This window comes from Corythoichthys intestinalis, chromosome 3 (genome assembly GCF_030265065.1).
Source record: "Corythoichthys intestinalis isolate RoL2023-P3 chromosome 3, ASM3026506v1, whole genome shotgun sequence".
Classification (NCBI taxonomy): Eukaryota; Metazoa; Chordata; class Actinopteri; order Syngnathiformes; family Syngnathidae; genus Corythoichthys; species Corythoichthys intestinalis.
Window position 1 is genome coordinate 8769703 of NC_080397.1, and position 13598 is coordinate 8783300.

Here is a 13598-nt window from a genome sequence, read left to right on the forward strand (position 1 = left end):
CAACTGTATGTGATGTAAGGGTTTGATATTAGGGATGTCCCGATTGCATTTTTTCGTCCGAGTCACCTGATTTTGAGAAGCTGCCAATACAGAGTCCCGATCCGATACTGAAAAAAAAGTGTTGTTCCAAAAAAAAAAAATAATAATAATAATATAGGCTTGTCTTTATTAAATGCTTCATTGAGTGAGTCCACTCAAATCCACTCATGCTGTTGAGAACAGCCTCTCATTTATACAATGAGTGTTTAACAAGCTAAACGATGATTTACACATTTGGGCCTTTGGTGGTAGAGCTACCAAGCTTCTCTGGCAAGATCAAAGCTACAAACATCTCAATCATCGTTAACTTTAAATCGCTAACCCCAGGGCACTGCTGACCAAGAAAAGCAGCAGGAGGGGGATATTGAGACATTGTACAAGCATGACTCAGAAAAACATATTTTTCAGATTAAAAACACGATCCTTTTCTCCTGATGCTCTGAAAAATGGCGCGATCGGCCCGATTTCTGATCACATGATCGGATCGGGACATCCCTATTGGATTTATATCGTTCGTTATTCTATATTATGGCTTTGCTATGCTGTAAAGAGTACTACAAGTATAGAAGTGACTTATGTGTTGACAAAAGCTAGTCTGTGACGATTTGACAGTCAGTCATTTTGTCAATAAATGTTTTATGTGACTAAGTCATTTCCACTATGTGTGTTGCATCCAGGCACAGTGGCCTTCGACCTCCAGAACCCGGATCCTCCCGAAGAAACCAGCAAGCTCACCTTACCGACAGAAAACGGCGCAGGAAGCCGCAGGCCGAGCATCGCGCCGGTCCTGGAGATCGCCGACTCTTCTGCCATTCTGCCGTGCGATCTCCTCAGCGACCAGTCGGAGGATGAGACCAACCAATCGGACGAAGAAGGCTCCGTCGGATCAGAGTAAGTGAAGCGCTCAGTAATAAATTTTGCTGCTGTAATTCAAAGCCACTACATCCGCCCGTTAGGTCCCAACGGCCCTCACCCTAACATAATAGACACTCTAAAGGATGAATGTCTCCCACCTCTCCGACTGTCAGGGGGGCTGGAAGGTGAGATAGATGATCTTTGCGTGTAATCAGTGTGTCATGATGATGAAGGGTGCCAACTTGAAAATGATGAACACGCGTGCCATGGAGGGGGAAGTCAGCACTTTCTGCCATGTTTGTGGCCCGTTCAAAGGCTGACCAAACACCGTACACTTTCCTTCTCGGTGGTCGTTTATCAGCCGAGCAAACACTTATTTAGATGCCAACAGAGTTCAGTAGGTTACAAAGACCACTACTCTCCATGCTAATCATTGCTTGGATCAGTAGGTTGCCTTGTTTTAAAGGGACCCTCCAGCCAATATGCTTCCTTTTTCAGAGATTGAAGTAGGAATTATTAGAGCTGTGCTCTAGCAGTGCAACAGTTTGCGGTTCAAAGCCGAACCCTACGGTTCGCCCTGTACGGTTCAGTACGCCTTTATGAACCGCACCTTTTCGGTTTTGCAATTAATTTATTGCGAACGCTTGTGGAATGAATTGGTCGAGCTCTGTGTGACTGTGCGTGACGTGAAGCACAGCTGTGGAGAAATTCCCGCCCCGCAAGTAAATGTCCGATCGCTGTCAAGCAGCTGTGTAATAGAAGCCAAGTAACACCCTCTCTCGCTTACGAGCGAAGTGAAAGTGAAACAAGAAAGAAAACAAAAAGCTATGGCAAGCGGAGGAGTGGAGAGACCGAATTTTGAGGAAGCATCGGCTTCTTTCAAATCTACGGTGTGGCAACATTTCGGTTTCCCCATGGACTACAATGCGGAGGGAGAGAAAATATTGAAAAAAAAAATTAAAACAATGTGCAAGCATTGCTCAGCGCTTGTTCCCTATGCTAATGGCAACACTTATAACATGACTCCGGCCCCCCTAAGCCGGCATCACCCACAGATATCACTTTCTCAGAGCAGGACAACCCCGAAGATGACACCAGTGAAAACACACGGTGGGCTTCGTTAATTTATTTGTAACGCTTGACCCGCATCACATTGTTCCCTCGCGGGCATATTTCTCCAACAACGTAATCCCCGACATTTATTAAATGGCACGCAAAGCCATCGAAGATGATTTCGCTAAAGCACATAGTTTCGCCCTGACCACTGATAGTTGGACGTCACGTGCTACAGAGTGCTACTACCTAACTGCGACGTTCCACTATAACGTTTCGACAACGAGACAATGTGCGTTAGAGAAAAGTCAGAGACACGGAGAGGGAAGAGTGTTTGTTGTGACGCTGTAGCAAACGCGATGCTAGGCTAGGTGGCTCCAATATTTCCTGACTGTAGCCGACGGCCTACAATCTACGCCTAGATATCTCATGCATATAGAACTACATGCGAAATGACACTCAGTAGCGTTAGTAAACAGCCGCCATTTTAGAGCAGTAAACTTCTCAGAAAGGCTCTTTTGTAGTGAACCTTCCTAGCAAACCGAAGTAACTTTTTATCTAAAATACTCCTAAATCGGCAAAATCTTGACTTGAGTCTATCTTTGAAGCAGTGCTTCTCAATTATTTTCTGTTACGCCCCCCCAAGGAAGATGTAAATGTTTCGCGCCCCCAAACTCTGCCGCCACTGTAAATAGTATCATTTGTCTATAATATTACTATTATAAGTACGCCTCTGCCTCACATTGTGTCCTTCTATTAGAGAAAATAAGAGATCAACTTAAAAAGTATAACTTTAATACCATTGTTTTGTTTGTAACAGAAAAGACTTATCGCGCATCAATTTGCCTGAATTTAAAAAAAAAAAGTCACATCCAAACTGTAAAAATAAACTCAAGGTACATTTTTGACCATTTGATACTGAAAAATAAAATCAGTAAATAATAACAAATTCAAATTGATTAGAAACATTAACTCATGAGGACAATATGACAAAAAATTTGACCGAAAAACAAAACTGAATAGAGGGGGGGGGGGGGGGGTGTCTTTGGACAGAAGGACAGTTTTTATTTTCGCTGCTCGCTGCTCACAGTATCACCTCCAGTTTGCAGTGGTGTGGGGTTATTTTGCACGGAGCATACCAACAGTGCTCACTGGTTTACTGATATAACACTGACAAAGCGGGACGATTGTTGGCAATATTCGGCACGTTTTCGCTGAAAAACAACCAGGCGGCTTATCAATGAGATTGGGGTCTAATGTCTTTAAGAGGCGTCTTAATTGATTTGGCTTCTGGCTGTCCGCTATAATCATTTTTAGACACTGTAAACGGTGGTATTTCCTCATCTACCAAAAAGCTCGGCGGCCGAGGGAGATCCATAGGTGAGGGCGGTCGTCGTGACGATCCCAAGCCAAAAATGGCACTTCTCGGGCGGACGCGTGAGAACCGGAGAAGACAGTGGGTCGCTGCGTGAGTCTGGTGTAGGCGCACTATCCTATTCCCCTCACTATCCACTCGCGGGGGCCTGCGCTTGACACAGCTCTTCATATCTCTCTTCTGTGTGCATCGCTCTGCACCGCCCTCGGGGGGGGGCATGCCCCACTATTTGAAAAGTACTGTTGTAACTTCATGCTGTCCGGCTACGCTGTCCGGAAAAAATAGACTTCTGCGTCAAGCCTACGATTACCTGTGGCACGTCGTAGACGATTCCGCAGGCGGTGGAAATTGTCATATTGATTAGTATGCTTGCGAATACCTTGGACGTCGTGAACGCAGCCAATCTTGTCACAGCCGCAGGCAGTGTGAATTACCCTTTACACTTTTAATATATAGACATGCACACACACACACACACACACAGATGTATATCATACACACACAGTATATAGTTAGATAATTTTAAGGTAGTCGTATGCAGTAGCTCACAAGGCAAAACAAAAGTGTGACCACCCCTAGGCTAAACGATGAAGAACATGGATGAATAACAATGTCAGACTGTTAACATTTTAAAAGATTTGCAATTCATAATTTGAGGCAGACAATCTTTATGATAAACCTCTTGGCCTGGTTCAAAATTGACCTATGATATATGTGCACATGGAAAATAAAGAGCATCTACCGGGAAGTAAGGGTTGATGTAATATAACTAATAGGGTCATTGAATCTAAACCTATTCATTTAGTTGGCCATACATCCCAATAAATGTTCCACGGAGAATATAAAAGTCCCAATGCCTCATTACATAGATTATTCTAAGTATAATAAAATGATTTCCTTTGTTGTTTATTTGCTTGGTGCTGAGGTAGTTATTCACAGTTATGAGTTCTTGGCGTAGGCACTTGCCAGAAAGTACCACAGTGCCATCGTGTGTTGATAAGGGATTGATGCATTATGTATTAACGCTTCACTACTACTACTAGTATTATACTACAGTTGTACCTCTACATACGAATTTAATTAGCTCCAGGGCCTGGTTTGTAAGTCGACATGGTCGTATGTTGAGCAGAATTTTACCATAAGAATACATTATAATTAGATTAATTCGTTTCACAGCCCAAAAACCTACACTAAATCCTTAATAAATACTGCAGGTACAGTTACTAATAGCAATTACACATAGCAAAACAAATGAATTATGAATACAAATTGGAATAATAATAATGATGATAATAATAATAATAATAATGGTATTTGAAAAAATAAAAAAGTTTTTATTGTCAACTTACAGAGACTGGCGAACAGAGGTGGGATGAGACGGCGGGTGAATGTGGATATGGTGAGCCGTGTTCTGTCTAATTTAGCAAATGCATTCAATAAGACATGAGTAAAACAACTAAATTAGGAAAAAATAAGGCGTCAATAAAAACGCTTATGTTATTCCTTAACTTACTTGCGAATGGAGGGAGGAGACAGCAGGTGTGTAGGTACAGTCATGTGAAAAAATTAGGACACCCCATGAAATATTCAGTTCTTTATTAAGAAATTTTCATATATCAATGTTGTTGTTCTTTATCTCTGGAAAAGAAAGTGATTTAATTGCAGACAAACAACAAAAAAATAACATTGTTTTACTCATTAAACCAAATATATCAACAACAAAAAGATAGGACACTGTACCACCTAATAGCTAGTGTTACCCCCTTTGGCTGAAATAACTTCAGTGAGACACTTTTTTAGCCATCTACCAGTCTTTGACATCGGTCTGAAGAAAGTTTGCCCCACTACTCAACGCAGAATACTGATGTATGAGGGGTTTCTTGCATGCACAGCCCGTTTCAAGTCACCCCACAGTATCTCAATGGGATTAAGATCTGGGCTTTGACTTATACCATTCCAGGACTCCATTTCTTCCTTTTCAGCCAGTGCTTTGTGGATTTACTGGTATGTTTGGGGTCATTGTCATGTTGCAGGGTTCAGTTTCGCTTCAGCTTTATTTTTTTCACAGATGATCTCACTTGCTCCTCAAGCACCCTCTGATACACGATAGAATTCATGGTGTATTCCATAATTGTGAGCTTGCCAGTACCTGTTGTAGCAAAGCATCCCCAAACCATGACACTTCCACCTCCATGCTTCACAGTTGGTATGTGGTTCTTTTCCTGGAATGCTGTATTGGATTTAAACCAAACATGTCCTTTGTTCTGGTGTTCAAATAATTCAATTTTAGATTATTATGTCCAAAGAACATTATTCCAGAAGTCCTGGTCTTTGTCTACATTCACTCTGGCAAACTTCCGTCTGGCCTTCATGTTCTTCTTGGAAAGCAAAGGTTTCCTCCTTGCACACCTCCCATGAAGGTTAAACTTGGGAAGTCTCTTTCTGATTGTAGAGGCATGCACTTTCACATCAACAGTAGCAAGCCTTCTGTAGGTCATGTGATGACACTTTAGGGTTTTTGGAGACTTCTTTTAGCGTCTTGCGGTCTGCTCTCGGGGTGAACTTACTTGGACGGCCAGACCTGGGCATGTTGGCAGTTGTTTTGAATGTCCTCCCCTTGTAGACTATTTTCCAGAGAGTGAAATGGCTGATTTTATATTCTTTTGAGATCTTTTGAAATCCCTTACCAGACTCATAAGCGTCTACAATCTTCTTTCTGAAGGCCTCAGACAGCTCCTTTGATCTCATCATGGTGTTTTCTCTCACTTCAAAAGTCGTCGGCACACCAAACTATATGTGATATTTAAATAAGGCAAGACTCTTTCAAAACACTGGGTAATGATGTTCTAATCACGTGCACCTGTTGTGACACCAGCCCAATGTATGTTATTGTAGCCATTTTAAGTGGGATTGAATGTGAGGCTGTCCTAATTAATTCAACAGAAAATGCATTTATTTAAAATTACATTTTAGAGTTATTAGGGCCCGAGCACTAAGCGTGCGAAGGCCCTATTGTTTTGCAAAGGATTATTTTTTTTTTTTTTTTTTTTTTTTTTTTTTCAGGGCAAATGAAAACGGCCAATTTGGAGGCCTGAACATGCACGAAAAGTCACCAAAATTTGCACATACGTCCGGAAAATTGTAAATTTCGATAATTTTGCAACGTTGCAAAAAAATATAACAAAATGGCTCAGTGGCGCCCCCTTGAAATTTTAAAATTGGCCTATAACATTAGGGTCTGTCAACGTAGAGCAATGAAATTTGGGGGGTCTATACCTTGTCCAAAACCGCTCCAAAAAAGCATTTACACGCATATTCCAAACCCAACAGGAAATCGGTTATTTTGGATCAAATATGAAATTTTTATCGATTTACAGGGTGCACATTTGAGACCTTTTCGCCGAGGGAGTTAGTTGGATCATCTTCAAAATTGGTGAGACTGTTCAGGAGACATATGAAATCTTAAGTTTTGAAAATGGTGCGTTTTCATTCACGGGTCTGACCTGGGCGTGGTGCCAAAGTTGACCATTTTTTCGGCAAAATGACAAATTCAGTAAATGACTTATAGTTCCTTGACACAACGTTCAATCTTTTTCATATTTGGCATGTATGTGTGGTATCCCACCCTTAACACGAGTGCATTGAAATATTACCCATTAGGTCTAGCGCCCCCTAGTGAGAACAGGAAATGCCTTTTTTTACGAGAGAGGTTCCTCCTCCAAGGGAAAAAAATCTGTTGACCTCAAACCTGCATCAGGGGAGCCTTAAGACCTGTGTTCAGGTGCCTTATGAAAAATATTGAGGTTTCGTTGAGGCGGAGGGGTCCAAACAGGAAAGTGAAAATGAACGTCAACAATTTGTCACGCAAAAAACTTTGAACAGTCATAACTCGGCAGATATACAACATATCTGCGCCAAACTTCCCGTGTTTGTTGAGAGTCATACCCTGAAGGTTCTTGTAGGGGTCATTTGCATCAACTCTACAGTGCCAACTAGTGGCGACAGAAAGAAGTTTTAAAAAAGGCCTTTCCTATTGGGTTTTTTCAACATAGAGCGAGGAAATTTGGGGAGTAGATACCTTATGCAAAACTGCTCCAAAAAGTCTCTTGCACCCATATTCCAAATCCAACAGGAAATCGGGTATTTTGGATCGAATGTGAAATTTTCATGGGTTCACAGTAGGAGTTTACATTTGGAGGCTTGAATATGCACAAAAACTCGTAAAAATTTGCACATACATGCGGCTTTAGATAACGTTCGATAATCTTGCAATGTTACGAAAAAATGTAGCAAAATGCCTCAGTGGCGCCCCCTTGAATTTTTCAAAAATGCGTTTCCTATTAGGTTTTTTTAACAGAGAGTGATGACATTTGGGGAGTCGATACCTTGTGCAAAACTGCTCCAAAAAGTTTCTTGCACCCGTATTCCAAATCCAACAGGAAATCGGGTATTTTGGATCGAATGTGAAATTTTTATCGGTTCACAGTAGGAGTTTACATTTGGAGGCTTGAACATGCACGAAAACTCACAAAAATTTGGACATACATGTGGCTTTGCATAACGTTCAATAATCTTGCAACGTTACGAAAACATGTAACAAAATGGCTCAGTGGCGCCCCCTTGAAATTTTCAAAAAGGCCTCTCCATTTAGGTTTTTTCAACGTAGAGGGATGAAATTCGGAGAGTCGATACCTTGTACAAAACTACTCCAAAAAGTCTCTTGCATGCATATTCCAAACCCAACAGGAAATCGGGTATTTTGGATTGAATGTGAATTTTTTATCGATTTACAGTGTGCACATTTTACACCTTGGCACCTAGGGAATTAGTTTGATCATTCTCAAAATTGGCGAGACTGTTCATGAGGCATATGAAATCTTAAGTTATCAAAATGGTGTGTTTTCATTCACGGGCCTGACCTGGGCGGGGTGCCAAAGTCGGCCATTTTTTCGGCAAAATGACAAATTCAGTAAATGACTAATAGTTCCTTCACACAACGTTCAATCTTTTTCATATCTGGCATGTATGTGCGACATCCCACCCTTAACACGAGTGCATTGAAATATTACCCATTAGGCCTAGCGCCCCCTAGTGAGAACAGGAAATGCCTTTTTTTACGAGACAGGTTCCTCCTCCAAGGAAAAAAAATCTGTTGACCTCAAACCTGCATAAGGGAAGGCTTAAGACCTGTCTTCAGGTGTCTGATGAAAAATATTGAAGTTTCGTTGAAGCGGAGGGGTCCAAACAGGAAAGTGAAAATGACTGTCAACAATTTTTCTCTCCAAAAACTTTGAACAGTCATAACACGGCAGATATACAACATATCTGCGCCAAACTTCCCGTGCTTGTTGAGAGTCATACCCTGAAGGGCCTTGTAGAGATCATTTGCATCAACCCTACAGCGCCAACTAGTGGCAATAGAAAGTCACTCGTTTTTCCAATACATGTCCAGTTCTTTTCAGGTTGGTCATTGTAATTTGAAGACCTATTGTAATACTTATTTACGGCCCATGTCCACGTGTCTCTGTCTGTTGCCATGACGACCCTTTATTCGCCATTTAAAGGAAATATTTTTTTTCAAAGACTCAGGCAGCTTATATAGCCACAATATTTGGCACACTTCGTCGAATTGGCCCAGTTAGAAGATTAATTTTGGTTTTGAATAAGGGCTTGACTGCACAGCTCAGTAGTGGCTCCTTTTTTGTAGTACTCTCTCCAATAGGGGTTTTTATCTCTTGGGTGTGGGAATGTAAATAGGCGACTTTCGAGCATGTTATGTTCTAATGAGATGATTAGAGAGGAGCATCTGCCACCACCCTGACCTGCACACAGTCCGAGTTGCGTGACGTCCGAGTTGCGCTAGATTGCGAGGGCCCGTTCAGTCCTGCTTGCAGGCCTAGTTTCTTTTTTTTTTTTTTCAGTTTTCATTGTTTAGTTCAATTACTTAAATCTCTCAAGATTGTTAAAATTGATATCAAATATCCATATGACCAAAAATGTTAGAAAACACACAGGCTTCCGTAGGGTGTCTAATTTTTGGCGTACCGCAAGCAACACGTCACTTCCGTTCATTAATATTCATGACATTAGCTACTGTTGCTAAGTAAGGACAAGCCACCGTTTGTCCCTAATAGGAAATGAATGGAAATCGTGTACGAAGATGTTTACAGAGCTAAACCTACCAATTCTCTCCTAAAATGATGTGCCTGGTGCCAAATTCACTGGCAAAGATGTGGAAGAACATAAAAATGTTCAGTTAAAGAGATGGCTTGAGTGTCGAAGCCTGAAAAAGACGAGAAAAAAAACGAACCGACCTAAGCATAGCCTTAGCTTTTTTATCGACGCGACTGACAATGACATTCTCCTGTTTCAACAAGCTATCCTTTACCATCAGCCCTGTCTTTCTTATATATCCTCTGGTTGTCCTACGTCTCTGACCGTTCTTGGGGGTAATTTAGTTAGCTTTGTGTAGCGATCGCAAATGCTACTCAGTGACAGCCAACGAACACTTTTAATTTTTTTCATTGATAACAAATCTTAATTCTATAATTTATTTACACTTCCCCCTTACTAAAGTTGTTTTATATATACAGTATTTATATACAGAAACGTTAACAGTGCCAGTCAGATACCATTGTAATTCTTTTCAGGTCATTCATTGTCAGACAGAAGCAGTACGGCACAACGTTACGCTAAAAAAATAAGTTAAAAATATAAAAATGGCTTACCTCTTTGTCCTCTGAAAGACCATGCCAACCCAACAAAACGTTTACTGCATATGAAATGTGAATGGATTCACCGAGCTGGTGTTAAAGTCCGCGCAAGTTGATTCGGTCCTCACATTTTTTCCTCCCGAGTTTTTGGTTTCCGGAAATGTATGAAGAAAACATCCTTCATGTGTCGTAATGTCTTGAGTCGTTTCTACAAGTTCCAAAAAAGCAATGTGTCATAGGCATGTTCGTTGTTGAAAGATTACCGGCGATAAGTAGCACAAATTACGTTGTTTCTATGCGAGGGCGGGTCTATAATGTCCCACTTCGGCTTTACTTCCGCTTTACAATGTAACGTCACGGTCTAAAAATAGCATGCGTGCGGTACGCCATTGATATGCCAAATGCTCAATGCAAAAAAAAAATCTAGATTGATTAATACTAACTTTCACGTGTATTGGTTTAGGTGACACACCGTTCGATTCAAACCTTTGTTTTCAAAAGCTACTAATGAAATATTTTGAAAACTTCCATTTTATTAGCAAATTTATATTACAATATTTGAACATAACTTAAATTACATTAACATACACAATAAATACAAACTTGTAAATAATCTCTTAACTATCCAGGAATGCAAAGTATAAACATTTGCCCTAAGACCATTCAACATTGTCTGTCTAAATAAAGAAATTAAAAATATCTGAAAAAACTCCTTAGTCAGGGTATAACAATAAAATAAATAAAAATGGAAAACGTTTTACCTCGATTATGATTCATGTAGGATTATCTGAAAAAGGAAATGTCTGCATAGTCTGCAAATAAAAATCTTTTTAAATAAATATAGTAGAAAATCAATAAATTTTAAATAAATCCAAGTCATCAGACAATCCTGTTTGAGGGGGAAAATGGACCGGCCCATTCAGCAAGTGAAAAGGGGTAAGGGAAAATGTAAGTCTGAGCATAATGAAATCAAGTCATTTAATAATGGTAGGTACAATTATATCCTTACAACTTATAGGAAGACAATCTAATTCAAATCAATTCAATTTTATTTGTATTGCCCTATATCATAACAAGGTTATCTCAAAGGGCTTTGCAGAGGCAATATGATAGACAGTCAAAAACAGTAGATGAATTAAATAAAGTTCTAGTCCAAGTCCTGGGCATCCCTCATCCTTAGACCCTCCATGTCGGCAAGGAAAAACTGCAAAAACTCTTTTGGGGGGGGGAGAAACCTTGGTGAGAACCACAATCAGGAGAGATCCACTCCCAGGACGGATAGACAAGATGCATTACCTATATAACAATTGCCTATATAACAGAACTCATTATATAATGCAAATACGGTTGCTTAAAAGAGGGTGGGGACAATTTGAGAATCCTGAAAAGTTGGTAGTGATATGCCCCTACCGTCCCTATGCAAACCTACGCCCTTGACATAATGGTAACGTTCATGAGACAAAAATATGATGCTTTCAGTTCATGTTCGCCCAAAATATGAACGTGTTCATGAAAGATCGTTCATTGATCATGTTCGCGCAGAGGCGTAGCGTCCCATTAGGCATACGCAGCCAATTGCCTAGGGCCCCCAGCCAGCAGGGGCCCCCAGAGGGCTAACAGATTTGGCACACAAAGATTTGGCGCACTCAGCTTCACCCCACTTTCGTAGCTACAAGCATTAGGAAAGATTCAAAACTATGGAATCATTTAGCAGAAATTCTAACTATTCTGGTATCAACTTTGATTGACAGACATGTTTAAACAAATCCAAATAGTCCTATCACTGCAAGCACGTGCGAAGAGTGATTCTATACCTTGGAATCATTTGTCAGAATAACTACATTTTTACTGTCAATTCCTGTTAGCATACAAGATTTAGCAGATTCTGATAAAGTTGTCACTGCATGTATGCGCATAGAGCAGTGCTTCTCAATTATTTTCTGTTACGCCCCCCCAAGGAAGACGTAAATGTTTCGCGCCCCCTCAAACTCTGCTGCCACTGTAAATAGTATCATTTGTCTATAAAATTACTATTATAAACACACCATCTGCCTAACATTGTATCCTTTTTTTCTAATAAAGAAAAAAAAAGTAACATAGATCAACTTATAATAAAGTTATACTTTATTAACATTGTTTTGTTTGTAACAGAAGACTTGACGCGCATCAACTTGCCTGAATTTAAAAATAAGTCACATCCAAAATGTAAAAACACACTCAACATACATTTTTGACCATTTGATACAGAAAAATAAAATGTAGTAAAATCAGTAAATAATAACAAATTCAAATTCATGAGAAAACGTTCACTCATGAGGACAATATGCCCAAAAAATTGACCGAAAAAACAAAACTAAATAAAAGGGGAAAAAAGTGTCCTTGGACAGAAGGACAGTTTTTATTTTTGCTGCTCACACCTCCTTTGCAATGAGCATGCTAAAAATGCTAACTGGTTTACTGATATAACACTAACAAAGCAGGACGATTGTTGGCAATATTCGGCACGTTTTCGCTGAAAAACAATCAAGCGGCTTATCAATGAGATTGGGGTCTAATGTCTTTAAGTGGCGTCTTAATTGATTTGGCTTCTGGCTGTCCACCATAAATATTTTTAGACACAGTAAACAGTGGTCTTTCCTCATCACGCACTGTATTAAAAGTCAAAGCTAAAAGGCAAACGGCACGAAAAAAGCGCATTCTCGGCGGTTAAAAGGCAAACGGCACGAAAAAAGCGCATTCTCGGCGGTAGGTGAGGGCGGTCGTCGTGACGATCCCAAGCCGAAAATGGCACTTCTCGGACGGCGACGTGAGAACCGGCCAAGACACTGCGTCGTCACAAGTCGCTGCGTGAGTGAGTCCAGTCGGAAAACGGCTTTCGAAAAACAGCGGCGGCGCACTGCTCTTCATATCTGTTTACTGTGTGCCGAGTGCTCTTCCTTAGTCCAAAAATACTTTGCGCATTCTGAAAATGAGAGTGCCACTGCCACCCACTGAGTGGATGTGTAAGTACACTTTATTCCAGTACGGCAAAAAAAAAAAAAAAAAAAAAAAAAGCATGTTCCCTGAGGTCACATGCGCCCCCCCTGGCATCGCTCTGCGCCCCCCCAGGGGGGCGCGCCCCACTATTTGAGAAGTACTGGCATAGAGTGATTTACCTATTTTTTTGTACAAATCCTTGCCGCCGTACCGTATGCTGATTTTCACAGGCCACCTCACTATTCATGTGACCATTTAAAGAAATGGTGATTTTTTTTTTCCAAGAAAGTCTATTAATGGGTCTATCGTATTCCTCGTTGAATACTCTATAAGAAAAATATAACATATATGCATCTAAAATAATCCTAAACGATTTGATTAGCAATTTTAATACTCCTTTTAGCATGGTTACTTGGGTATGTGGTATGCCGCTGCGTACGTTCCCATAGCAACCAGTCCTGTTATTGTTCTACGTCAAAAGCGCTGCATATTCTGAGAACGAGAATAGGCGTAAGCGTAAGGTGCGCATTTTGAGCAGAGGACGGCCACCCCACCTGTTAGGATTAATCTGTGCGTCCATGAACGAA

General features: G+C 40.6%; 1 protein-coding gene across 18 annotated transcripts in view; it reads left to right on the forward strand.

The window, feature by feature from the left end:
• Positions 1–13598, forward strand: part of LOC130912782 (potassium channel subfamily T member 1-like) — a 196142-nt gene that overhangs the window by 135702 nt on the left and 46842 nt on the right. For all 18 annotated transcript variants that reach the window (XM_057830823.1, XM_057830805.1, XM_057830813.1 and 15 more), the window contains one exon: positions 717–930. In XM_057830823.1, coding sequence (XP_057686806.1) covers positions 717–930 — 214 coding nt within the window. The remainder of the gene's footprint in view (positions 1–716; positions 931–13598) is intronic.